Genomic DNA, 27,732 nt, shown 5'->3' on the forward strand with positions numbered 1-27,732 from the left:
TATATATATATATATATATATATATTCACAACATGCTGACACTTCATAAGTAGCTATTGAAAACAACAATTTGATTGGTTTGGGTTTTCCTAAATAGTCTCTTCCTTTTCACACTGATATTATTCATGTTGAGTGTATTTCAAATGTGTCCCTTTCAATTTCTTCACCAGGTTTAAAGCCCCATTGTGATATAGACAGGCAGAAAATCAGCAGCACACATCAAAATGGTTACACAGATGGAAGATACTTAAAAGACATAACAATAATAAAAAAGCACATGTAGATATGAAGGGAGTATTGTTTTGATCTTCCTCTTGAAAATGGAAATCTTTCAAGCTTTATGTGATGAGATTCATGGAAAAAAAGTCCAGGAATAGAGAAATTAAGAATTTTTTTTTTTTTTACTGTTAGTTTTACATGCTGTACATGTCCTGAATTTGTTACAGCTGCACTGATTGGGCTTTTCCAGATCTCTAGAATGTAATCCTTTCAAAGGAAGAACATTAAAAAAAGATTTTTATTGTTTCTATCCCTAAGATTGTTGCAAACATTTGTTGCACATGCTTTTTTGCTTCCTTTCCCGCTTTATGTTCTTTACTCCAGTCATGCCCTCCCCCTTTTAATTTCCATTCTTGTGGTCTGTTTTCCTTCCCGTTTCATTCTTTTCCTTTTCATTCTTGTTTGAACCTTAGATTTTTCCTTCCAATAATCTTTTTGCATGGTGGTCAAGTCTGTTTATGACTTCTTCTTACAGGTGTTGCCCATGACCCTGAGAAACACGCCTTCTTTAAACCATCTAATCTTAAAACGCCTGCAGGTAAACATCTGTCTAGACAATATTTATTTTTCTTTAAGCCTTATGTACAACTAACCAACATGCCACAAACTTTGTCTCCTCTGTCATCTGCCTAACAATCTTTTGGCTTTAACATTTTTGGCCGTGTTCAAACCAAAGAGATTTGTTGTTATTCAATACCTGGCATGCAGACTTTATATGTTAATAAAAAAGAATTTTGCATAGCAAAGATTCGGTATGAATTGTTACATTAAAACAAATTACTACTTTTTTATTCATTCATTAAGAAAATTCAGTAACTCAGAAAAGAAGATTATTGTGGCTCAGCTAAATATTGAAAACTTGTGGAACCACATACTAATCAGCTAATTAACTCAAAATATCTACAAAATAAATACGTGCCCAATGTATCGCATGGTATCATTTGTCATCAGTCACTCAGCCGTCTCAGAACGTATAGGCGACTTTGGCCCTTCCTGTATGCAGCACTAATGTTCTTGATCCAGTCCAGTTTATAGTCATTGTGAAGTCTCAAATATTTATAATTCTCCACAATATCCACACTGAGCCCCGGGATGATAACAGGGGCCACTGGCATCCTGGTCCTCCTCCTCAGATCCACCATCAGTTCCTTGGTCTTTGTCACTTTGAGCTGCAGGTGGTTCAGCTCACATCATGTGACAAAGTTGCCTACATAAGTCCTGTATTTAACCTCATCACCCTCACTGATACAACCAACTACAGCTGAACATCTGGAGATGACAGGACTCAGTGCAATAGCTGACGTCGGTTGTAAAGAGCGTGAAGATGAAGGGAGACAGGATAGTCCCTTGTGAAACCCTTGAGTTGTTGACAACACTGTCTGACACACAGTGTCACAGACGCACGAAATATGGTCTGCCAGTTAGACAGTCAACAATCCTGGTTGTGTTTGTGTGAGAGCATATATATAGACATTTATGCGCAATTGCAAGTTTTGTCCCATGGGGGCTCTCATATCTCTGCTCTAGTGCACGCCATGGTCCTGCTGTTGTCCCCATAAATACTGTACAGACCTCATAGCTTTCATGCAAGCTTTGCACAAACCATGTGGGCACAGCTCTCATCCCACTCCAGACACTTTAGGTTTTTCAGTCACATGGCTCTGGCTGAGTCAGTACTATTTTAGCTGAAAGTCAAGAGTCAAGCCAAGAACCATGTCGGTGACGAAGATGACGGATGGAGGATCATCAGACTCAGAGAGCAACTAAGACTGGGTCCAGGTCCCGGATCAGTGCTGCCTTGAGACCGTTTGTTTGTCCCAATTAGACTGATGACGAGCTGGTGTCATACTTTCTGTCTTCTGAGAGGGAAAACTGTCCAGCCTGCTGCAGTCCCTCTTCTTCTGACTCCTTTGCTGTCTTCACCTTGGGAACATATTCAGGTTGACCTCTGTGGAGAACATTATGGGGTACCTTCTCTTACTCGCCACCTGCTGGTTGTGGATGATCTTCATTCTAAGTGATCAGAAATTTGCAAACTGAACTCCATCACTGCATCTTCCATCATCGACTTTCTGGAACCTTTTTGGGTGTTTAAAGGGTTTTATAAATAAAATTGATCATTAACTGTTCATCCATTCATCCATCCATTTTCTAAAACCCTTGTCCCTAGTGGGGTCAGGAGGGGTACTGGTGTCCATCTCCAGCAAACGTTTTGGGCGAGAGGCGGGGTCACCCTGGACAGGTCGCCAGTCTGTCGCAGTCATTAACTGTCTCCATTAATATTTTTAATGGAAATCACTTGAACTTGCTTTCATTACTTTAGCTGAAATTAACTATATTGTCACTTCTAGCAGAAGCTTTAAAACTTTTACATCTCTTTCCCTGAAATAGAAAAATAATGTACCAAATGTAAACTTTGCAGTAATGTAAAGAGTTGACTATTAATAGCTTTGTTAGTCTTCATAATTGATTGCAACTCAAAAGTCTCTCAGCAGGGTGCACCCGGATTACAAGGACCCCCAGGACCCCCAGGCCTCCCTGGTGCCCCTGGTTCCCCTGGTTCCCCTGGCCTTAATGGTCCCAGCGGACCACCGGTGAGTCCCAGCTTTATTTGAAATACAAAACCACAAAAAATTGACTTTTTGTACAATATTCCTAGTTAAGTCTAGTTTTTAATCGTTCCTTGTTGAAAAGAAATGTAAACATCAGTCATGGAAGTAGTGCTCTTGTTCTTTTTAATGAACACATTTTAGCAAAGATTTACACTGACTGCGGGGAAAACTCCTACTACTATTGCCACCATCGTCTCTCAATGTAGCTAACTTTGGGTCATAATTTCATGTCACCTACCCAGTGACGGAGAATTGACGAGTGAGATACTGTTAATCAATTGTCCACAACGCTTTTTAAAACATCCTTGCAATGTATCCACCTCTGATTTGTCGCCATTTATGCCAGGTAAAAGAAACCTGGCATTGCTATCGATGTCAAAATATTTAAAATCGATAGCAAGTCTGTAACCCTGCAACCGCAAATAACAGCACAACAGCTGCTATGAATTAGGGGTAAGTCAGGAGTACTGTGGATTTGAAGTACAGAGTTCGGGCTGACTGGATGTTACAGGTAGCCATTTGGATGTCAGCTGATTTTTCTCCAACTCCATTGAGGTTTACATTCAAATTGATGTTTCAGGTGATTAATTCAGGTAAGTGCAAATGAATGCCATTACAATGGACACCTCTAAAACAGCCTGGATTTTGTCTAAGCTGTCTAAAGGTTGAAATCCCTCTAAAGGTTTGTCATTCCAAATACAAAGCAGAACGGAAAAAAAATAAAAAGATCAAAATTATAATTCCACAAAACAACAAATTCCCTAAAAAGTTTGTAATATCATTTAATTCCCTCACTCCAAGAAAAAGGAACCACCGCAACCAACCAGTATACTCAAAGCATTTCAATACACTGCCCACACAAACAGAAGCACCTGGAAGTATGGATTACCAAAGAAACATACATGTTTTCTATGTGTGCCAGGGTGAAAAGGGAGAGCCAAGCTCTTTTGCTAAGGGGAGTAAAGGAGAGCCAGGTTCACCAGGACTAATTGGCCCAATGGGGCCCAAGGTGAGATAAGTATCATTGATTATCTTTTAGCTCAGCAATTAAAGTTGTACAAAAAACAAAGACTTAAAGAAGTTTATTTTTTAGGGCGAAAAAGGAAATAAGGTAAGACATAAAACTGAAACCACTCATTAAAAAAAAATAAGAATAAGGGTAATTGCTTTGCAAACATGTTATGGTGGTCAATTTTCTATTAGGGGGAAGCAGGTACCAAAGGCCCTGCTGGCCCAAGAGTAAGTCTTTAATATTACATAATTGAAATACTACATTTTTTAAATTTAGGATTTCATTTCTCATTGCTAATCAAAGAACTTTTATCTCTGTGTCCACAAAGGTTCCAAATGTTTTTGTCCTGTTTCTTAGGGTCCATCAGGTCCAACGGGGCAGCCAGGAAAGATTGAACTCCAGAACACTGAAAATGTATTCCATTATTTCAGTATGTATTGTATCCCTGTAAAAGAATGTGTATTAGTTTAGTAATAGTGTGTTTCTTTGCAGAGCATTCGCAATATGCCCCTAATGGTAAGTGACTTTAGTTTATCCCTTATTATATGGTGGGTTGTTGGAGGATTGCTCAAACCAAGAATTCAGTTCTGCCAATGAAGGATGCTAGATGTTGAACATGACTTAAAATGAACTAAAACTGCAACGCTAAAGCAGACTGCTTTAAAGATCAGACTAGCTCAGAGGGGCTAACACTAAGGTTGAGAGATACATTATATTCATGAGTTCTTGTCATTCTCTACAAGATCTAGAGAAACTCATCCATGCTTTTAACTTTAGTCGCATTGGCAAGTTAAATTTATAGCACCTGCGATTCTCCTCACTTTGCTCTTCAATTCTGTTTGCATGTTGCTTTGAAGAACAGGCTTTTTTGTGTTATCAAGTCTATTTCTATACATGCAAACATTTAGAAGAAAAGGCCCCAAGTGGATTAGCAAGGAAGAGAACAAACAGTAAGATAGTAAGATCAAACTTTCAAGATGACTCTTGAAGGGCAGATGATATTGAAGGGCAAAAACAGTGTTGGGATGAGGCACTTAGCAAAACTCCAAAACATCAAGCAGAAGTAGAATCAACAAACCAAATGGATTTATGTTGTTTTTCTGACATTATTCCACATCATCATAGGGGCTTCCTGGATTACCTGGACCACCAGGATCCCCTGGAACCCCTGGTGAAAAGGTAGGTGATTTTTTTTAAAAATGGCATTTAAACAAGATTTTCTAACCCTATAATTGTGAGGATGTAGATTTTGTGTGTCTGTTTCTAGTTAATCTTGTCTCTGTGTCATCTTCCTGCCCTGATTACCTCCCTGTGTATTTAACTTCACCTGTGTCACCCACTCCCTGCCGGATCCTAGTCGTTAGTCGTGTCTCATTGTCTAGTGTTAGTTCCAGTGCTACCAGTGGTGCTATCCTCTTCGTTTACCTGGATTTTTGTTCACTTTGTCCATTAAAATCATCACTTTCCACTTCAACCTAGGTCCAGTTGCATACATCCTCACCACAAACACTACAATTCATGACAATAATCAGGCCTGTCTATTTACTGCCTTAGCACTGGCAATTGTGCTAAAGCCTATTAAAATGCAGATTTTTAGATCTAAGCACTAAAAGTTGTTTGTTAATGCTTATTAAAATTTTAAAGGTAGATATTAGCTGTAATACAGAAGTTTGTAACTAAGATGAAATTTGTTCAAACAAGATTAATGTTTAATTGGTATACTTGGTTAAAAAAATAAGCATGATTACTGTATAAACACTCACATTTTCAGTTGTTGGCTTTTCCCCGCTTTATTCTAAGCAGTTTTTGCTGGTTTTAACAACAACCAAGGATGGGCCAGTTACTGGTATTGAAGCATACCATAATATGAAAAAGTCGCTGTTTCAAACCACAGACATTTTTCATACCATTCTTCCAGAGTAAGCGTTTCTTTTTACTGGTCAGAGTGGAGGTAGGATCCCAGCGGTCATGTGTAGCTGCTGCATGATGACCCCTCACCCCATCTAAAGTCCGCTGTAAGGGAATACTTTGGCTACCAAAGGAGGATAGGTGGCCACTTGGAATCAAATGGACTAAGCAGCAGGTTGTACTTCTTAAGTTGCTCTTGATAGGCCTTCAAGTGAGGACTACAATTGATTAGGAGAGTATGTGGAGCCTAAATATTGCAAGGGACTGATAGTGTTGAGGATGGTAAGGGAAATGAGTGTGGGAATCCATATTGAAAACTATGTTAAACCTAAAAATGTCTTTTTTATGTTATTGTACCGATACATTGCAGTCAGATTTGTGGGAAAATAAATATATAAATGTAAAACTTACTGATTTGGTAGATGAGAATCTGCCAGGGGGGAATGATAGTAATAATAATAATCAATTTAATTTATAACACACTTTTCATTAACAAAAATCTCAAAGTGCTACACAGTGCAACAAAAAACAAATAAAATCAACAATCGAAAAAAGACAGTCATTTAAAAGTGGAGTAGGCTTGTCTAAAAAGAAAAGTTTTCAGGCTGGTTTGAAAATCAGACAATAATTGCGGGGCTCTCAAATAGTCCGGAAGAGAGTTCCATAGACGAGGAGCAGCCACAGCAAATGCCCGATCGCCCATAGTCCTTAGCCTTGATCGAGGAAGGTGGAGAAGATTACAGGCTTGGGATCGTAAGAATCTAGAAGTTGAATGTGAAATAAGGAGGTCCTTCAAATAATCCGGTGAGGTTCCATATAGACAGTGATGAGTGATAAGTGCAATTTTATACTGAATCCTATAAGTTACAGGAAGCCAGTGAAGCTCGTAAAGAGTAGGTGTGATGTGGTCAAATTTACGAGCTCTCAATGAATGATGAGATCACTGGGGCTCTGTACCTTTGTGGGTAGAACACGTAGTGGTCCAGATTTAGATGATTGATGGAGCAGCGTGATCATTGAGATGGGAAAAGTTATGGGTTATGTTGGAGGGCGGACAGGTAACAGCACAGGTAGTGGAAGGAGAAGCGGTCCGTCGCTAGCAGTGGAAGGAGAGGCCAGAGATTCTTCCTTAGGAACTTACAGTCTTGGACATGAAGGACTTGGGCAACACAATTGGTAACATCCAAGGCACCACAAAAGGAGACCATAAGGTGAAGGACTCAGGCCACACAGTGGGTAAAATCCAAGGTGCCACAAAGGTAAACCTGCAATGAGATCAACAGGTAAATGCAACTGGAAACAATCTGGGAAAAACACAAAGACAAAACTCAGAGGAGCAGAGAGTACCACAACAGGCAAACACTCAGGTGCTGAAGTGTTGGCAACCTACTCCTCTTATACCCAGGCTGATGAGGCAGATTGCTTGCAGGTGAGTGGAATCTTAACACCCTCCAGGTGAACAACCTCCTGGCTCCATCTAGTTGACTGAACTGTTGTCTGAGAGAAGGCAGCAGACAGAGAAGAACTCCCCACAAAAGCTAAAACCCCAGTTCCCAACACATACCAGTTTGGTGCAAATTGATTGATTCATGTTTGATTTAGAGGCAACCGTATACAAACAGCGAGGGATTGAAATTCACCATTCTGCCACATCCACACTGTTGAGCCACCAGCCAGTGTTGAGCGAATTCATCATGATGTGATTTTCTGTCACTTGGCACAGGTCTAAACCTATATAAATCAAAGAGTAAAAGTAAGACATCCAGTAGAAAAACATGCGACTTCCTGTTGGAAGTGGACACGGCTAAGGTGATGTCACCAGTTGACCCTGTGAATGTGATGAGGGCTGGTTTGTAATAAGAAGACACAGAAAGTCTGATACAGCTGTGACCTTGTATGTAGAAGTTAATGCATCTTGATGTTTCATGGTGAACTGTCAGATTTTGAGGGTTGGCCACTATACAGATGTATACCAAGTTTAATAATTCTGGGATAAAGCATGGCTTTGGGCTGATTACTTAAAGTATTATAGAGGATGCTGTAGGCCAAGCCCACCAAATATTGCTGTTGATTCCTGTTGGGGGGTGGATAAGGCTCAATCCCAATGTGTTTGGTGCAGCTCGGCTCGAATCTGTGGAATTTAGAGTCAAACGTATGGCAATGGCGTCACAGGTCACTTCGCCATGCTGCCATGCCCACCTCCTCCACTGTATCTGGTCAGTGTTGGAAACCAAGTTACACCACAATGTCTTCTGTATATAGACATAGTTTCATGTTGATTAAGTCAAAGGTGTCAGATAGAGACCATTCACAGTAAAACATGACACTTCCTGTTCTTAGTGTTGGCAGCTTAGGTGGTGTCATCATTTGACCATTGGGTATTGTAGGGCACTCAATGATGATCAATCACTGAAGGTTTGGTGTCTCAGTGAATCTTTGTGTAGGAAATATAACAGTTTTGTGTTTCATGATGAGATGTCAAACTTTGAGACCTAGACATGCCCCTTCAGCCTGCACAAGTTCGACAGTTGTACTAAATTTCATGTCTCTTTGGTGAAGTAAAGTCAGTGCAAAGGGTATTTTGAAAGTTGTTAGTGGAGGCCGCGGAGCAGTTTGTGTTGCGATTTTTGCAAAAACCTTAAAATACTTGTGTGTGCTGGGGCAGCCAACAGATTGAACAGACTGACCTGCAAGACATTATGGGAGTGAAGCTGGACTCTTTGACACCACTGTCCTTGGACAGGACTCTTCCTGCCCAGGGTGGATGTCATCTTGGACAAGTTTCATCCACTTCATGATGTGCTGGTCATCTAAAGGACCACTTTCAGCCACTTGAAACAGTTAAACCAAACATTGTACACATGTTCAAGGCCACACCATGAGACTATATCTTATACTGAACGGATACGGTTATGTATAGTTTGCTCGCTGTATGTAATCCGAACTGAAATTAACTGGTTAATGAGGAAAGATGGGCCTGGCCCGATGGTTTGTGTAAAACAGTCAGAAGAAGAATGAATACCAGGACCATGTAGATGTCAATCAGTACCAGACTGCTCTGATGTGGTAAGACAGTTACCAGATATGGATGGTGAGGTTGTGTGCTTCACCTTGTAGTCCAAGGTGAAGCACATGGGAATACGGGTACCTGAATTGTTTAGATGAAGGCCGTCAGTTCCCAGAAGATGTCTTCTTCCCCAGAAAACATAAAAATTTTCCACAAAGTTTACACTTTGAAGAATGCAAACGGAAGACAGCCAGGTCAGTCTAAGAAGTCTGCTGAAACTGCCTGTTCTTCTGGGGCGGGAAGGGGACCAGAGATATAATCATCTCTTTCCCTTTCTCTGTCATGACAATGTAGTAGCACTTACTCGATGTTAATTTTGTCTTGATGTCTTTGGATTCACATCACTAATTCCAAGATGGGTATGAGGTTCAACCAGCTGTCCTCACCTGCTCAGTAGTTCTGTGGTAAGCGAGGGCTTTCCTGACACTGTACACAGTAAAATTAATAAAGTTTTAGACTAGTCAATTCTTTGGGCTCATTTTTTGCACATCACGTTAAATAGACACAGTCATGTGACAAAATTGATTTTTCTAAGATGAAAGATGAAGAACTACGTGAGTTTGTCAGACAGTTTGAAATGTTCAAAAATACAAAGGAATTTACCTTTGCATCACCGGCAAAGGCTACAGGAATAATGTGTGGCATAATGCCTGGCTCTTTTTCATCCATCAAAATGACCAGCGACACCTGGCGCATTGAAGCTTCTAAACTGGCAGCTTTTATGAAAACACTGTCTGTATGGAGCTTGAAACATAATTCAAGCTACATTCTGAGGATCCGAAAGAGTCTATGCCTTATGTTGGGATGTTCATCCCGCAAAGACATATATTTCCAAGTCCATATTCTTTAAAAGCCATTTAAACAAAGAAGTATCCTGTAAACCTTAGCCTTCCTCTAATTTTATCCATCAAATATCTGAAGGACTTTTAAATTTGTGTATTTTTTTAGGGACAGCCAGGTATTGGCATCAAAGGGGAAAAGGGTGCGATAGGGCAAAAAGGTGACAAAGGAGACAGAGGCTCTCTTCGATTTTCTGTAAGTAGACTTTTGTATCCTCCTTCCCTGTTGTTTGTTTTTTAATGAAGTAATTACAATTATAGAGTTTGTGGTCTTGAACATTTGCTTCATATTAGGATGCATTTCTTCTCTGTGCTATGGTGTCACTGTCTAAACATTTCTAATCTTTGTACTTACTTTTATAATTAACCAATAATAAAAATAAAAAAGTTTCACATACAGTTTTAAAAATTGAGTTTACAGCCATGCTGTTAGTTGTATGACTGTTGCCTTCACTGCTCTGATAACAAAGCTTGTTTGAAGTATCCTGAGAATGGTGGCCATTTTAAGGGGCATATAACAATAAAGTATTAAGTGGGTTTTATTTGGCCAGGCAAAGCATTTAAATCTGTTAGCATAACTGCTCAGATAACTCAACCACTCAGAATTGATTTATCTGAGTAGTTATTTAATCATCTCAAAAAGCTGTACTCAACAGAAGGTGGTGTTGCTGTGGTTCCACAGGTTTTTGTTGTGGTACTTGCTGTGGTTACAGCAAGAGGTACTGCAGATGGCATGACTGAGGGCAGTGCTGTGGTGGTGGTGTCGGTTGTTTTGGAGATGATAGAGGTGGATAGCTCGGAGGTGACAGAAGATGATGAGGGGTTATGAACAGATGTGGCCACCCAAAGTCTGATCAATTTCAATGGGATCCTGGGAGTTTTCTCCTTGTACCTTCTAAGGTGATCAATCTTGATCTTATTGATAGATTTCCCACTGCTATCAACAATGCCAACACTTTTCCCATCAATCTTACTTATGGTGTAGGGTCCAAGGAAATCTGGGTCCATCTTTCCATTTTTCCGTTGCTGACTTCTGTTTTTTTTTCTCCAATGTCCCCATCCTGAAAGCTTTGAGGCTGTGCTTGTGACCAATGTATTGACCTAGTTCTTTCTTGTACTTCCTCTTGGTTTCCTTGGACAACTTTTGGTATTTTCTCTTCCCGGTTAAAGTCTACAGCCACTTCTTCCTCCATTGATATTTCCTCAAACCTCATCAAGTTGAATAAATTGAAAACAAACTATGGCTTGGGGATGGTCTGGGGCACAGATGCTCCTCTTTACCCCCAGGATTTTTCACACCTCAGTGTTGATCTGTAACCAAATGTGTTGAATTAGTTTTCAGCTATGTTCTTTGTGTTTACAAGTAAAATACATTGTTAGAACATGCATAGAAGCAATTTCTATCAAGCACCGCTGGTAATGCATATGAGTTGCTAAACTCTTTCCGTTGGTTCAACAAGATTCTTTGTTGAACCAGTTTAAGTATCCATTCTGTGACCTCTGCTGCAGTTTCAGATTTGATTCGGTAGACCTGTGTCCATCTAGTACAGTAATACATAATAATGTGGTGTAAAATGTTGAACCTTACTTTAAAAAACAATAAGTTTTATAAAGTTAAAGCAAAATTGAAATATATTTATTGGAACAGTGTGTCGCAGTTAAAAACTTAAATACGCACAAATTGAACTTATGTCTGCATAATCACAACATGATGCTGCTACCCCCATGCTTGACAGTTAGGATGTTACAACGGTCCCCATTCTTCCTCCAAATGTAATGATAGTCATTATGGCCAAACAATTCCACTGTAGTTTCATCAGACCAGCTGACATATTTCTGCAATCTGGTTTTTTATGTTTCTTTTGAAATAAAGGTTTCTTCATCTCTAAGTGGCCTTTCAGCTCATGTCAGTACAGAACAGTTTGACTGTGGTTAACAACACTGTCTTACCTGCTTCACTCAGCATATAGAGGAGATATTTGGCTTTTGTTCTAGAGTCTATCTGCACATTTTGGACCAAAAGACATTCATCTCTGAAACACAGAGCCCCTCTCATTCCTGAGCAATATTATGGTTGGACATTCTCATCATGCCTATACTTGCATATAATTTTTTCAACAGATGAACACAGCTCTTTCAAGCATCGGTGAATTGTTCCCAAAGATGAATCAGACTTGTGCAGTTGCACAATTCTCTTCCTGGTTTCTTGGCTGATTTCTTTTGACCTCCCCATCATGTCAAATAAGAAACCTGGGCTGTCCATGACGACATAATGACGTGACTGGCTTTGCTCTCAGCAAACTGGTTCTTTTACAGAATCGGGTAAGAACTGGCTCCAGAACCAGAGCCAAGAAAACAACTGGACCTCTATGGTGGAAAATTTTGAAAGCGCACTAAATTAATTAATTTAATACTTTACAAGCATTAAATTAATTAATTGCATGATAAATTAAAAAGAGTTCAATAATTTCTTTTTTCATAATTTGTTTACCTCTCTCACTTTTTCTCTCTCTCTCTCTTTCTCTCTCTCTCTCTCTCTCTCTCTCTCTCTCTTTTCCCAGACTGAAAACTGGATGACAAAAGTTTTCAGTCTGGTGCACTGATGAAGGGCAATTTTGTTCACAGAGACTTTAGTATCTCTTTTGTTTGTTTTTGTTTTTTCACACTATTATTTCCAAGTTATAATGCCTGCTCATGAACCTCCACATTTTTTATAACTTTTAACATTTTTTAATGCAAAAACACAGCAGGCCACTGGTGGACTGCCACTACCACCGGGCTTAGCGGTGTCTAGACATTTAGACACTTTCAGAATCTGCAAATAACTTAAAATGCCCAAGTAGACGTGTTCAAGGCTTTGTCGTGGCCAGTCACATTTACCTAACAGAGCCACTCTTCTCATTAGGAAAACAAAGAAAACATCAATAAGTGAGTTAATAGACTAATATTTTCATTTCAGCTTGCATTATATATTAAGATGTGTTATCACAGGGGCAGTCCTGGACCAGGTTAGATGATCCGTGACTGTTTGTTAAATGGGTTAAGTGTTCCTCAGCCTGAAAAAGTTTGAGAAACACTAAAGCCATCACTAACATGAAGCTGCTGCCCCTTGGTGCTGCAGTCCCTCAGCAGTTTTAATAGATATGGGACCATTTAAGAACAGTTAAATACTACACACACATTATGATGACTGAAAAACAGCACACTGCAATGGCGCAGTAATGCTGAATGTCATTACCGCGCCATTATTGTCAGTATCAATAAAGGTACAGTCCTGGCCCTTTATACTGGTTTTTTTTTATTTTTTTTAAGTTTTTACGTTAATTGGACTCAGGAAAAAATAATCAATCCAAAAAATTATTTTGTAAAGTTGAGTAATGTCCGCCCTGCGACAGACTGGCGACCTGTCCAGGGTGTACCCCGCCTCTCGCCCGAAACGTTCGCTGGAGATAGGCAGCAGCAACCCTCCTGACCCCACTAGGGACAAGGGTGTTAGAAGATGGATGGATGGATGGATGGATGGATGGATGGATGGATGGATGGATGGATGAGTAATATCCAGCAAAAAAACACTAGTTTAACATTTAAACATATCTAGACATATTTGTGCTTCTTTTTTGTTATGCATGCCCTCAGGTGATTTTTCTTTGTTTTTTGTGCTAACAGGGCCCCACAGGACCAGCAGGTATACCAGGGCCTCCAGGACCAAAGGGAGATAGAGTAACTAACATTTTTATTGCTGATTGTCCACTTGAAAGCATAATAAAAGTGTTACATTGTTGATGCATTTTATATTTTTTCCACATGGCAACAGGGTGAAAAGGGAAATGCAGGCTTGCTAGGACCAACTGGCCTTCAAGGCATCCCTGTGAGTCGGACGCTCTGTTTTACATATTTTTTATCCAGCATTATGGAAAACAACACATTTTCAAACTGCTGGCATTATTACTGAAAGTTGTGTCTGTGTGAGCAGGGAGTTATCCTACATCACCAAAACTATTATGTAATCTGCCTTTACACATAAGGATTTAAGTGACACAGTATTCTTACACAGTAAAATATTTGAACTGAGATTTTCCACTTTGAAAATACAGTCATGTACCATTCTGAACACAGTTTTTTTTATAGTTACTACATGACAGTATAGTAATTATTCTCTGAAAACTAAAATAAAAAGGTATCACCACGAGAACCATCACAATCTGGGCTGATGATGCCTCTCTGCAGCTGCAGAATTGTTTTGGAAGAACAAACTGGGACATTTTTGAACATACAGACCTGGAATTATTCACTGACAGTATTCTGTGTTACATCAAGACCTGCACTGACAATGTCACAGTACCCAGGTCCTCACAAACAAAAAGGCATGGATGACTTGCGTAGTCCAGTGGCTGCTAACATTGTTTTCAGGTGTGGGGACAAGGTCCTCTGCAGCTTGGCATGGAGCAACCGTCAAATGGAACATGGAGCCCCAGGGCAATAACAACAGCAGGCAGGTTTAGGTGGGAATCCAGCACGTCACCAACTACAGGACCAGCCATGGAGCAGCTGAAAGTGACATCTCAATAAACGGAGAAGTTGAACCACTTCTTTGCTCGTTTCGAGTCAGAGCTCCAGTGGCCGCTGTTTCGAATGCAGGAGTGCAATTAAGCACCTCTAACCTCAAGGTTTAGGAATATGAAGTGAGACGCTCGCTACAGTCTGACAACCCCAGAAAGGCAGCATTTGTAATATGTATTTATGTAAAAAAAAAAAAAAGATCTGATTTTGGTTTAATAAAGGAAACACACAAAAAACAAGTCTTTTTTTATTTTTCATTTCCATTGAAATAATAAACAAAAAGGAAAAGAGTCTGAAATGAAAAAACAAACTGCCTGATTATACATGGACCGCGTCGACTGGTTTTGTGTTGAGTTTAGCAATTTTCATTGTCTCGACATGTCAGTTCAAGCCCTTACATCGCTTCTGTCAGACTGCCCCAGGGCAGCTGTGGCTACTATCCAGTAGCTTACCACCTTCAATTGTGTGAGTGTGTGTGTGTGAATGGGTGACTGTATTGTGAAGCACTTTGGGGCCCTCTGGACTTGATAAGGTGCTATGCAAATACAAAGTCATTTACAAAGTCTTTTATAGCTCTCATGTTACACTCATGCAGGTGTGTTGAAGTTTGCTGGCTCTGACCAGAGAAACTAGGCCTGTCACAATAACAAATTTTGCTGGGCAATTAATTGTCCCACAAATTATTGCGATAAACGATAATATTGTCATTTTAATAGCATAACAATTGCATAAGAAGGCAAATACACCCTGCCAGTGGTCAGTAATTTCAAAAGAACATTTAACAAGGGCACCGTTCACATTCAGATCCTCTGGTAGAAGTTGGGGGGAGGAGTCGCACCCCAAAGATGCCGCCCTGGGCGGTGGCCCATGTGTCCCATATCAGAAACGCCGCTGCACCTCAGTGATTGTGGACTGTCACTATGACGGTCCCCAAGCAAGGAAACCTACATAGATACAGTTTAGCTACAAATATGCTGGTTGTATTGTTTAGTTGCTACTGTTTTACAACATAGCGGCTCCACAGGTTCAGTGGTTCACCTCAGTCATTCAGTTTGAATCCAAAGCGCTCCCAGACTGCAGCTGTCACGTTCGGCTTTTAAATCAGCATTTCCCCAACTCACTCCTCCTCTTCGGGCTTTAAGCTGTGGTAGGAGACCAGGAGCCCGGCCCTTGTGGGACCCGCTGTGTTACTGACAACGCTGCTTGACGCACAAATTCAAATGTATTGAGTATGATTACAGATTTAAAAGTGTTATTTATTTCACATTTCTCTTTGCAGGGTTTGCAAGGACCACAAGGACTGAAAGGGAATCGGGTAAGAAATTACAAATTTCTTATTGAGAATTACAGTTGAAACCAGAAGTTTGCATCACCCACAAAGAGACACATTTTTCTGTCTTACTGTCTGAAGTTAAATCAGTCCAAACTTCTCTTCTTTTTTGGTCAGTTAGTATTACCTCAATTATTTCTGTTTGCAAAATGTCACAATCATTTGCATATATCTCCTTAGTATTTCTTAGTGTTGTCTTTGAGCTGTATAACTTTAAATGTTTTGGACATCCTTCCACGTGTTTCTCACAGCTGTTTGTTGGGGTTCTGTCCCATTCGTCCTGACAGAACTAGTGTACTATAGTGAGAATCTAAAAGTGGTATTTTAAGAACAAACAAGACATTTTTAAAAGTAATCCTGTATCACACAAGTTTTTTTTGTTTTTTTTTCAACTTTCCTTGACATTTCGATTTGAACTTTCCTTGATAGTGACTTAGCTTCGTTGATGGTTGCATTTTCCTTTTGAGGCCGTGATAGATCAACTGGCACTACTAAATAAATCTCTGATAAATTCTGTCTCTTAATGTTGTGACATGTAGAAAAAATAATAATTTTGGTCATTCTAAGTGACTAAAAAAGAGAGAGAAACGTTTCACCTATTTCTTTTTATTTTTTATTTTCTCAACTTTGCTTGACATTTTGATTTGAACTTTGCTTGACTTAGTGACTTAGCTTTAAAGTTGGTTGCATCCTCATTTTTTTGAGGATAAAATTGATCAGCTAAGCAGCAGCAATGTTGAATATGACCTCAAACCCGTACTGTAGTGACGTGGCAGTGACGTGCAGTCAGGGGAGGCGAGTGAGGCACTGCCTCACCTGTAATCCTGATAAGTAAAAAGAAACACATGAGAAGTAAAACAGACGCTAACAATGACGAGAGAAAACCAGTTTGTCCACTTGAATTTTCTATGAATTATTTTTTTGTTTATTGGTAATTTCAACATTTTTATGGTCAAAATCACTGAATTTATGCATTGCCTGTTGAAATACATGAAAGACGATTGGGGTGAGACAGCTCAGTGCTATGCCTCACATCTGAATCACACAAGTGAATAAAGTTAGCAGTTGATGCATTCCCACTGTGGTCTCTCTTCATGTCACGTGTCAAACCCAAAAGAGTGTTTGTATATCTGTGTTAATGGAATGAATTAAGTGATGAGTTTGAAAATAAAAAGTACAAATATAAACTAGCTTAATTTTTTTTTAATTATTGAGAAATATGTTGTATAGGATGGGTGTCTCAAAACCCAAAACTGCTATTCATATTAAAAATGTATAAATAATTGTACATTTAAGGATGAGAATGAGAGATTTAAGTGTCACATAAAGTGGGAACAATTTAAGAGTTAATCTGGTGGGGAGATTTAAATGTTTAGGAATATGAGAGGGGCAGGAAATCATAAGATCTTGCGTCGTCTACCTGCTCCTTTTCGAACAAATAATGTCAAATTGCATGCCGATGGGCATGATAATTTATTTTAATTTTCTTTTCTTGCTTTTACATTTTGTCTGTTTGAAATAAATAAATAGAAACAAGGATGTTTTCTTACAACAGAGTATTTGTGGAGAAGGATAGGTATATGGACGTCTTATAGAATAAAGGTAAGATCATACATGATTCTCAGTTTAATCAGAAAAGAGAGAGGTCAAATAATAAAAAAAAGTGACCTTATTAAATCTTCTTTTATTTTTGCTATTATATTGTTAGCAGCTTTAACTCGGTATGGTCAATTTTTAAAATATAACATTTGTATTTGATTTTGGATCTGATCTGACCCAGGAGTCTGTGCCTCACCAGTCATGAACCTCACCACACGTCACTGTTATGTGGGTTTGCTTAGAATATGTTCGAATAGCCTAGCAAGAAATGAAATAAAATAAAATAAGTACACACGTTAGGCAACACACATATATGTGTAATATAAACAATTTTCAGTTGTCATTTTATACAGAACATCTTAGTGAAATATTGGCTGCTAAGAAACTGCTAGTCACTCTCCTCTCTTGTGTACACCTCTTTAAATAGGTTTCATTAATATATATAAATATATATAATATACATTATACATATATAATGTATATTTCCACTCCTATCCTTGAGGTTCATAAGCTCTCCCAGCACATTCAACTGGCCTTGGTTTCTATGAGTATCCAAAATTACAATGGGACACATGAAATAAACCTACCCAATTTTAACTTCTTTAATGAAGATATTTAAAAAAAAAAAATCAAGGCTGGGAGATAGTACTGGTGTTTTTACCATTTGTCCTGTCTTCCTTTGTTTCTGCAGGTCTTCCTATCCCCTTTTCCCTTCCTTCACCTTGTTCTTTGCCCTATGACTGCTTTTGCAGGGTTTGCCCTCCTTTCTCTTACAAACCCAGGCCTTCTTTTCCTCATCCTCTTTCCACATTAACATATTCCTGATTTAATCCTTTTCCTTTAAGACCTCCCTTTTCCCCACCTTTCTCAATATAACAGTAGCTATTTCTTTTAAACCACCTTCTCCCCCAAATCCCAATCCTTATTATTTACCTGAAATTGGCAATAAATAAATAAATATTAACAATTCTGCATTGAAATTTTGCTTATGCAATATTCATCTTTCATCTTGCCAACAACTGATGGTATTGGCCAGATGAATGATTCATCCACTCCTTCAGCCGTTCACTTGGTGAGTAGGGTACTCCATTAATACAGTGTTCAGTTAGTTTAAGTTTTCCTACCAAACTGCACACAGCTGGGTTACAACCAATAACCAATACTGAACACTGCTCTATTTAATCAAAACCAGCTTTAGTGTCCACGTTTGTGCACACAGACAAACCATTTGGCTTTGATTCTGCTTTACTCTCAATCTACATACATTTTAAATACAAATTTATACAGTTTGGTGTGAGACATTTTTTACAGCCTTGGGGAAAAAAATCTGTCTCTGTGGTGGCTTCATTTTTTTCAAGTAGCATTCTAAATAGCTAAAAGTCTAAATAGTTTGTGTCCAGGATGTGTGGGGTCTGCAGTGATGTTAGTTGGCCTTTTTCTGACCCTGAATGGAGGGAAAGACGGTCCTGTTTATGTTTTTTGTGGACCTCATTGCTCATTGCACTCTGGCCATGTCATCTTTTGTGGCTGACTCAAACCAGGCAATCTTAGACGTTTACAAGGCAGACTGAATAATGGCAGTGTAGAAGAGGAGCAGGAGCTCATGTAGTAGGTTCTTGATTTGTCACAAGACGTGGAGAAAGAACACACACCTCAAGGGCATCGTTGCTGATTGTTCCTGTGGAGAAGATGCTCTTCTGCTTCATTTGTTGTTGCTGTCAGTCAGGGAGATGGTGATCCACTTGCAGGCGAAGGTCTGATGCTGTGAGCTGGAGGATGGCTTGGCTGATGGCTTAGAAGGCTGAGCTGAAATCTACAAACGGGATTCTGGCACATGTCCTTGGACAGTCAAAACTGTGCCTGATGAATTGTGGTCCCAGGCTGACTGCATCATCCACCGACCTGTTGGTCCAATAAGCAAATTGGAGGGGGTCCAGGATGTTTGTTTTATTTTATATTTGCTTGTTAAGTTTTCAGTTCCCTAAAATTCTTATGCAGTTTAGTCATTATGGGTCACAGATGAACCTACAGACTGTCTGTGACCTTGGTCTACCCATTTTGATACAAGAAGATGAATTTGTCCACAAAATAGCCTAAATTTACAGCTGAATTACTCCATAATTAACCTCTTTCGTCAAACTATTGGCATGTAATTTAATTACTGATGAAAAATACAGAAAGGAATGTGTATATTAAATGATAAAATGAGAATCAAATCATATTTGATTATCATACTTCTAGAAGTTCTCCAGTTAACACTTCGAAGGTTTAAAAAGTCCTCTTTCTGTGCCAGCAGGTTAGAAGGAAACATGTGCACTGCAGTTTGGCAGTGACGCCTACAGCTAGCTGTTAATGGATGGCGTTCTGATGCACATCTCACTATCTGCATCCCTCTCTATGTGGATGATATTAAGCTATGTGCCAAGAAGTGTTGTTATAAGTGTTGTTTAATCACTTACATGTCAAAGACACTTCATAAGAACCCTGCTCACCAAATGAGTACCTTTGACCTCCCTTTTTAATTCCTTCTGCTTACTTTCCTTTCACACCAGAAATGCTTCACGAAATCAAGGTCTTTTAAATACCTCAAAAAATTCACATCAAAGTAGTATTTTGAAATAACTTATTTTCCATGTATGCCAAGTTAAAGTGGCAGAATGTAACTTTTACAAAAAAATTGTTTTACATATTTTTTAGAACTGTCACTGCGTTGAGACAGTGAGGCTATGAAAAAATTTAGCTCCTCCATCTCCTACCAATGATACCGTTGCCATGTAAAGAAATGCATCGCTCTCTGTCAAAACAACCAATCAGAGGCAGAAGTGTCTTAGTGCTGTCAATCAACTTGTGTATGTGCTGCTCAAAGTGTTAATGACAGAGAAACAACTTAATGTTTCAGGATGACTGTTTATCCTTTGCCATGCTGGCTTGCCTGAGCATTCATGACAGCCACTGCTGTCAGGAAGAAGCTGTAGCAAAGAGCAAGGGGTAAGCAGTGCAAATAAGAGCATGACTGACAGCGCTAAGACACACCTCCTGGTTCCAATTCGTTGTTTCGAGTTAGCACTGGAAGAAGTTCCGACGAGCTTCATTTTTTTTCATAGCTTCTCTCATGTTATGCTGTCATGACATGGTGACAGTTTCAACAAATATGTAAAAAAGTTAAATAAAAGTTTCATACTGCAGCTTTAAATGTACTTCAGAGACATAAAAGTGTGTCTTTTTTTAAATACACTGTTGTTTGCAGGGAGAAAGGGGCAAGAGAGGCAACAGGGGGGCCAAAGGGGATAAGGGAGACCAAGGAGCACCTGGATTAGATGCCCCATGTCCTTTGGTATGTCAGCAAATCAATGTGGAAAGTAAAGAGGCAAAGGGAAGGACTACCACTCTGGAAAATCCCACAGTGCTTTGGTTACCCTGAACATTTGTACTTAGAAATAATCTTGCTCTTTTATTGACGATAAAAAAAAAACAAGAAGAGTTTTGGTCAGGTTTTCATACCTACCAGAAGGCAGCAACTGATATTGTAGTTAATATCAATAAACCTTAATTAGAATAAACCAACGATATACATTTGAAGCAAACCATTTTTGCCTAGACATAAGGCCAAAACTCTTTTTGAGGACCTGTTTATTCATAAAGAGGCGGTCAGGAGCCCGTCACTCCTGGTGAGTGTTCACAAACCCCAAAGTATGTTAGACTTCTTTAGCATTTATTTTACTTTGCCATTCTCTGGAGTTGAGATACCAGTTTGGGGAGCAGAGGGAGTCAACTCAGAAAAATATAATCCAAGTCAAATATTAAAACACTTCCAAAGAGGCAGCAAAAACGGTTTTCATTAACAAAAGTGGTGTCATCAGTTGGAGCCCATTTTTAAAGTGACTCTGCAGCCATTTGATTGAATGGAGCACTTCGTTTCATTACTCAGTGAGGGAAGATCTGCAACACCTTAGCTACAGCAATGGATCTTAAATGGCTGATTTCATAAACAGGGTTTCCGAGGCTTTAAAGGGGACAAAGGTGAACCAGGCTTGCCAGGCCTGGATGGGCTGGATGCCCCTTGTCCTGTGGTATGGTCCTCTTCCTTTCCTGTTACATCTTCAGCATGTCTGCACTGTGTATAATTCTTACTGCCAAAGGAAAAAAGATGATTAACAAAAATATTACTTCTTCCTCTAACAAGAACAAACATTTACATGATTGCTTTTTATAATTATGGCATATCTATTCTGGTATCTCACTTAAACTAACAAGCATTTCTTTAATCACTAAGGATTTCTTCCACGTACACAGAAACGTATTAATGACACTAACAATATCATTAACAGTACATTTAAATTCTGACATAAAGCAGATCTCAAAATGTTAGGATTCCAGGTGTTTGTGACATGAAACCACTTTAAAAAACTTCTAACTTTGATATGTGTATAATGTGCACTTCAACTGAAAAAAAAAACTTAGTAAAATTTTCAGAAGACCTGCAGTAACAGTTTAGCAAAAGTATGCATCTTTCAGGTAAACTGCATATTGCTTGCATGGGGCATCACATTTTTTTCCTCATAACTTACCACAGAGACTCAGGCAAAACAAATTCTGTCCAAATGTGTCAAAGGCCTGGTGTTTGTGTGTCAGACATTTCTGATGTGCAGGGCGGATTTTCTTAAAGGTTTTGAAACCCAGATAGAGGATGTTAAAGTTGCAATGAGTGAAAGAAACCAGCAGCGCCACCTGGAATAATACTCCAGGAAAATTGGGTTGTAATAAGGACACAGGTAAGTTCTACTGGAAGAAAGGAGACAAGATTCAAAAGTTCTATGAGATTGATTGAAGTTCAATATTTAAAAATCGCTTTTTAATTTGCAATACCCTAAAACAGAATGGTTAAGGCAAAGTTAATATGCTTTAACCAAAATTGTTGGCTGAAGTAATGCATTTGAATCTCAAGGGGGCCTGAGGTTTACCAATGGGGGAAGCAGTGATGAAAGGGGGGCAACGTCCAGTGAAGAAATGACTGCCCTAGAGCCCAACCACCAGGCTTAGCAAGTTTTCTGGGGGAAACCTTGAAAGAAAACATGAACACAACAACAAATACAATATTACAGTAACTCCAGGTGAGCGGTGCCATCGACGCCCCAGCCAGCAAGGGAAGGTCTGAGTTGATCTTTTAAAATATTTTCAGAAGGCAAAACACCAGCGAACATCCCAGATTGAAAGCTGGTAAAGAGGCTCATCGGGAAGCTGTGAACTGGTAGGTCAAGGCAACCGCTATGTGAACTGATCAATAAATAAAAACAACTCGCCAAGTATGGAAGAATATATTTACATATTTCTGTATTAAGGAGGGCTCCATCTTTCCTTTTCTTCACCTTTTTATTCCTCTCCATCTTTCTCCACTTCCTTTTACACTTTGAATCCATGTCACATCTCCCGCTCCTCTTCTCCTATTAGGCCAGATCCCCTGCTTGCTGTCATCGGATCTGAAAAATCTGGCCAATCAGATCAATCAGAAAAGTTACCACCCCAACTAACTAATATGCCCCCTGAACACAGAGAGTCAACACAATTTTTCTGTTGAGAGTATACAGATGGGTTGATGGGGCATGTTCTACCGCCCATCATGCTGCGTTTACGGGCTTGTAGAGAAATGGAAATGCGTATGGTCAGAGCTGTGCTGATCGTGTGCACAGATCGTACAGTTACTAACTCTCTCCGTGAGTTACTGCGGAAATAAAATGCATTAAATGAAAATTCTGCTTAACATCCAACAATGTCTTGTTTAGATAACAAAAGTATTTTTGAATGTTTTTTCATGAAATGCATCAACATTTGTGATAGATGTTATTTACACTGACATTTTATCCATAGCATGCATATGGAAAACTCAAACAAGTCAGTAAAGTTCGAGCCACAAGTACATCTCCAATATGTTGGTAGTTTAACATTTGACTCTCTATGGATGTTCATGTTTCAAATATACTTTTGAAAGTAGCTTTAGAACATTAGTTTATTTTTACTGTCATTTAGCCGAACAAAGAGCCGTAAACATAATTCTTACATTCATTGTTGCAAGTTTTTACATAATTCATCATGGAACGATACCTTTGATTTTCTTCCCTTGTCTTCTGTCTCCAGGGGGATGATGGCTTACCGGTCATAGGCTGCTGGAATAAAGTAAGTGTGATTCTGTTTTAGTGCTCGTCTCACGTTTATGTAGATTGCAACATCACCACTAACATATCTTGCAATTTGTTCTCTTTTGCAGTGATCATAACCTTGGAATGGCTTTTGTGTCTGTTAAGAATATATTTATTTATTTTTTACTGGTCTGCCACCAGTAATTTGCTGAAGGCAAAAGTAATAAATATCTTTGTTGTTGAAGGTCAGTATAGTCTGAATTCACTATATACGTGTGTGTGTGTAATTGCACAATAAAATGTAACATTCAATACCTAAAATTGAAACTTTTTTTTNATTAGAATATATGTGTGCCTGCGTGCGTATGTAGGTAGGCAGACATATAGATAGATGTCTGGAAAAAATGAAGAGCCCACTTCACTGAACCCCATTGAAAATCTCAGTTATTCCACCAAATATTGATTTCTGAACTCTTCCTGAGTTCAAACATCAGTATTGTTGTTTTCTTAGCACTATTTGAGCTCTGAAAGCACTGGGTCTTTTTTTTTATTATTCTGACCATTTCTCATTTTCTCCAAATAAATACTACATTTTTGCTTGGAATTTCAGAGACATGCTGTCAGTGGTTCATAGAATAAAAGAACAATGTTCATTTTACTCAAACATATACCTATAAAAACTAAAATCAGAGAAACTGATCATTTTAAGTGGCCTCTTATTTTTTTCCAGAGCTGTAGATAGATAGAGACGCGCACACACACACGCACGCACACACAGTCCGGTCTCTACCCCTTAAGTAAAGAACATCATAAACTAAGCTTATTATGAACAGATTCTCTGCCCCAATGAGCAGCAGGATGCTCCAGTGACAGCGGCTCTCTGACTTTGCGGGATGAACCGACATGGATAGACTCTCATCATCCGAATGCAACTTGAACTAGATGTTTCCAGATGTTGTCAAACTGTATGTTTATAAGAGCATAAAGCTGCCAAGGTTCAACACGCAGGGTGAGAAGCCCGGCGTCATGCCGCACCATACAGGTGTTGTATTGTTTTTAAGAATCTTTTTAGCACTAGTTGCCTTTATTTGTCAGTAGAGGGAGAGGCGTCTACAGTCTATGTGGGGTGACCGCTCTGACCACTGCACCACGCAATGCCACTATTCAAAAAAAGAAAGAAAGAAAGAAAGAAAAACACTATATGAACTTATTATTAGGCCCTCCAATTCCCCTCTCCTCCCCTGGTCTTTGCTTCTACAGTGACATTAACTCACCATCATTGAAATGACATCTAGAAATTTGATGTATATTTTATTGAAATATTCAAAGTGATTTTTATCTATTGCTGATTGTTGTTCCATTGATACCTGTAGACCTAGCCTTTGTGAGTGAATGATTTTTTCCTTACTTTTTCCCTATTGAAAAAATAGTGTATTTAAGTACATTTTAAATATGCTGCATTTTTCCAAAAATAGATTTCTAGTATGTTATTGAATATACTTATTAAGATTATATTAAAAATGTAAAATACATGTAAAAAAAAAAAAAAACAACCCGATGGCTATCAGTTTGGCTGAGTTGACCTTCACACCTGCATCTAATGCCTAAAGTAGCTTCACGTTTTAAAATAAGACTTAATCCCAGCAGCTACACAGCGATGCACCGCTATAGCCATCAATCCAAAAAAGAAAATGGACAGACCAAAAAAAAAATATCAGCAAATGTTTCATGTTTTTTCCATCTTATGTTTTCTACTTTGCAACATGTACATCTTTTATCTCGTAAAAAAAAAATCATCTATAAAAGCAGAAGGCACATTTACACAGAACAACGTTTAACCTGAGGAAATTGAGCATTTGCAAAAACAGCTGGTGTGTTTTTGAGAGAAAGTTTTAACCACCTAAAGAAAACTGCACATGAAATATTTCCTTTTAACTAAGTGCTTAATGATTAACCTGTTTTGACCTGTTTGTCTGAAGGGTCAACATCCTTTCCAACTGGCTAGAAAGTAGCGCTGCCTGCCAAAGACAATTTAGTGAAGCCAGAGGAGAAAAAACTTGAAGCGATATTGAAACGTCTTGGGAGTTTTTTGTTTTGTTTTTGTCAAACCTGTTGACGAACACAAAGCCTGCTTTTTGAGTCCTGGGATGCAGAAAGGCAGAGGAACGCCAGCATCCTGCACCAGGTTACCGAGGATCCAGCTGAGGAGCACACAGGGAGACGATGTCTGAGGATTTCTCTCCAGTCTTCTGTTATTGTTTTCTGTTTTCTGATTAAATTATCTTTGACCTACGGCGCTGAAGTTGGAGCGAAATCGAGGAATGGAATTTATTTATTACTTTTTGATAAAGACTTCTTACGAGCAGCACGCCGCACAAATTAACATTTTGTGTTTCCTAAAAAAAAAAAAGCGATCATGATTCCTATTAATATAGTCTGATTAAGATTATTTTTGTGCAGCTATTGCACATTAACTTGTGTTAACATTTGTGCTATTTCCATAAAGAGCATAATGTCATGACTGGTGACATTTTTAACATTCTTTCTTTTTTTTTTTGTACTGATGTGTTTTACATTTTATGTCTATACTTGTAAATATTTTACAATTTCATTACTATGTATTTAAAGGTATTTAAAAAGTGTTGATTTTTAAATATACTGTAGAAGTTTGTTATTTTGATTTCAGGCTCGTTCAGAGCTGAATGACTGCTGGTGTGGGAATTTGGGCATTTGATTCCGGACTGGGCTTGAGCCTCCCTGCGGTGTGGAAAGTACTGTTGAGAACTAGAATGAGAAACCGCTGGATGTATTCTGTACAAGTGAAACGTGGTTCGCGTTCATATGTTTTGTGCATATAGGATATGTCTCCTGTTGTCGTTCTTTTGAATTCAGAATGCAAAGCCATAGTAAATAACAGAAAAAGTAGGTCTTGTTTCATTAAAAAGAAAAAGACACAGACGTATTCCTAATGTCATGTTTTTCCTTTTTTTAAGCGTACATTTCTGCATGTTTTTATTCAGAGCAAAGTAACAAATACAGTCAGATTTCTTGTTTGTGAACACAAACTGGTCAATGGGGTGATTCTGATTCTGACAGGCGGAGCGAGGGATGCATCCTGGGTACTGATACTTTATAGGTCACAGGCGCATGACCTTCTAGCAGATTTTTCTCTTTTTTTGCTTCATACCAGACCTTATAATGGATTCAGTTTTGAGTGTTATTTTCAAGGTTCACTAGTAGCACTACTTACTGCCTGTCCTCGCTCTTGGAGCATAATGGCAGCTGGTTTGTCAAAAGGCCCGTGCGATACAAGCTGAAATGCTTTTCAAAGTAACAAATACATCTGGGCCTTTTGGATCTTTGCACATTTTTAGAGTTGCCAAGTTTCGTATAAAGTTTTTTTTTGTTTTTGTTTTTTTTTTTTTTTCACAAAATATGTACAATGTTACAATGTAAAGTTGGCAACAATTGCAGCAAAGTTTTTATTTTCTTTTGGTAATTTTCTATATTTTACAATGTTAATGAATTTGTCTATCGAGGTTTTTAAATGCAATCCACAATTTTTAAAAAATGTGTTTATTGTATTTTAAATTAATGTGATTTGCAAGACTTCATTGTTGTTCTCATTTAAAATTTTTCTGCTTTTTTCCGAACCCAAAATGTCCTCAATTTGACATGTACATAAGGATACCCAATAAATACCAAATTAAAATAGTAAAGAGCATCATGCAGACTTGTTTTTTATTATTATTATTTTAAGGTGTATCAACTTTTTAAAACTGCACAGGAAACCTGCACAACTGAGCGTGATCTGTCGAAAACACCACCAGATGCTTATGGTGAGAATGGTGGCAGCAGGCGGACTGAGTTCATCCCTCAATATTTTTCTATAAATTTTATATTGCTTATAATTATATTTGTATTTAACTCTAAGGTAAAAGACTCCGACAAATACAGTGTCCTGATGCCCATGTTTGTCCTCTGTGATTTTAAGCATTATTCACTAAAAAGAACATCCAGAGCTATGACATGGTAGACATCTGAAAAACAGTTGTATTGAATTCTGACATTATTTACAGGGTTGTAGAGTAAGGTCAGGGATTATTATGGCCATCATAATCTGTGACCAGTTTGATCCTGGCTGTTTTAGGGTTCAGTGTCATTCAGAATGCATCCAGAGTGAAGAGAACTCTGAAAAACAGTTTCCACCATGGGAAGAAATCTGTTCTATTCGGTAACACTTTATTTGAAGGGGCGTTATTTGACATGACACTGTCATAAACATGATATAACTTCATAAATGTCTTCATGAAGTGTCATTTTGTAAATAGTTCCATCTTTAATACAAAGCTGCACTAAAAGTTGCATTAAAACTCCACTAAATGTGTCAAT

At 38.6% G+C, this 27,732-nt stretch overlaps 1 protein-coding gene across 15 annotated transcripts; it reads left to right on the forward strand.

Moving 5' to 3' along the window:
- Positions 1-757: 757 nt before the first annotated feature.
- On the forward strand, positions 758-27,059 carry col13a1 (collagen, type XIII, alpha 1). Of its 15 annotated transcripts, none has more exons than XM_016663823.1 (16): positions 758-817; positions 2,772-2,873; positions 3,814-3,900; positions 3,985-4,002; positions 4,095-4,130; positions 4,232-4,333; positions 4,396-4,419; positions 5,029-5,082; positions 9,827-9,913; positions 13,384-13,437; positions 13,532-13,585; positions 15,557-15,592; positions 20,454-20,540; positions 21,199-21,276; positions 23,339-23,377; positions 25,320-27,059. In XM_016663823.1, exons 1-16 carry the CDS (start codon positions 764-766, stop codon positions 25,350-25,352), a joined length of 945 nt encoding a protein of 314 aa, XP_016519309.1. In that variant the 5' UTR covers positions 758-763; the 3' UTR covers positions 25,353-27,059. The 15 variants fall into 15 exon arrangements, with proteins under 15 accessions (XP_016519309.1, XP_016519313.1, XP_016519310.1 ...); XM_016663827.1 differs by having other exon boundaries at positions 4,261-4,317; XM_016663824.1 differs by having other exon boundaries at positions 2,775-2,873.
- The last annotated feature ends 673 nt before the right edge of the window (positions 27,060-27,732 follow it).

This window comes from Poecilia formosa, unplaced genomic scaffold (genome assembly GCF_000485575.1).
Source record: "Poecilia formosa unplaced genomic scaffold, Poecilia_formosa-5.1.2 Scaffold448, whole genome shotgun sequence".
NCBI classification, from domain to species: domain Eukaryota; kingdom Metazoa; phylum Chordata; class Actinopteri; order Cyprinodontiformes; family Poeciliidae; genus Poecilia; species Poecilia formosa.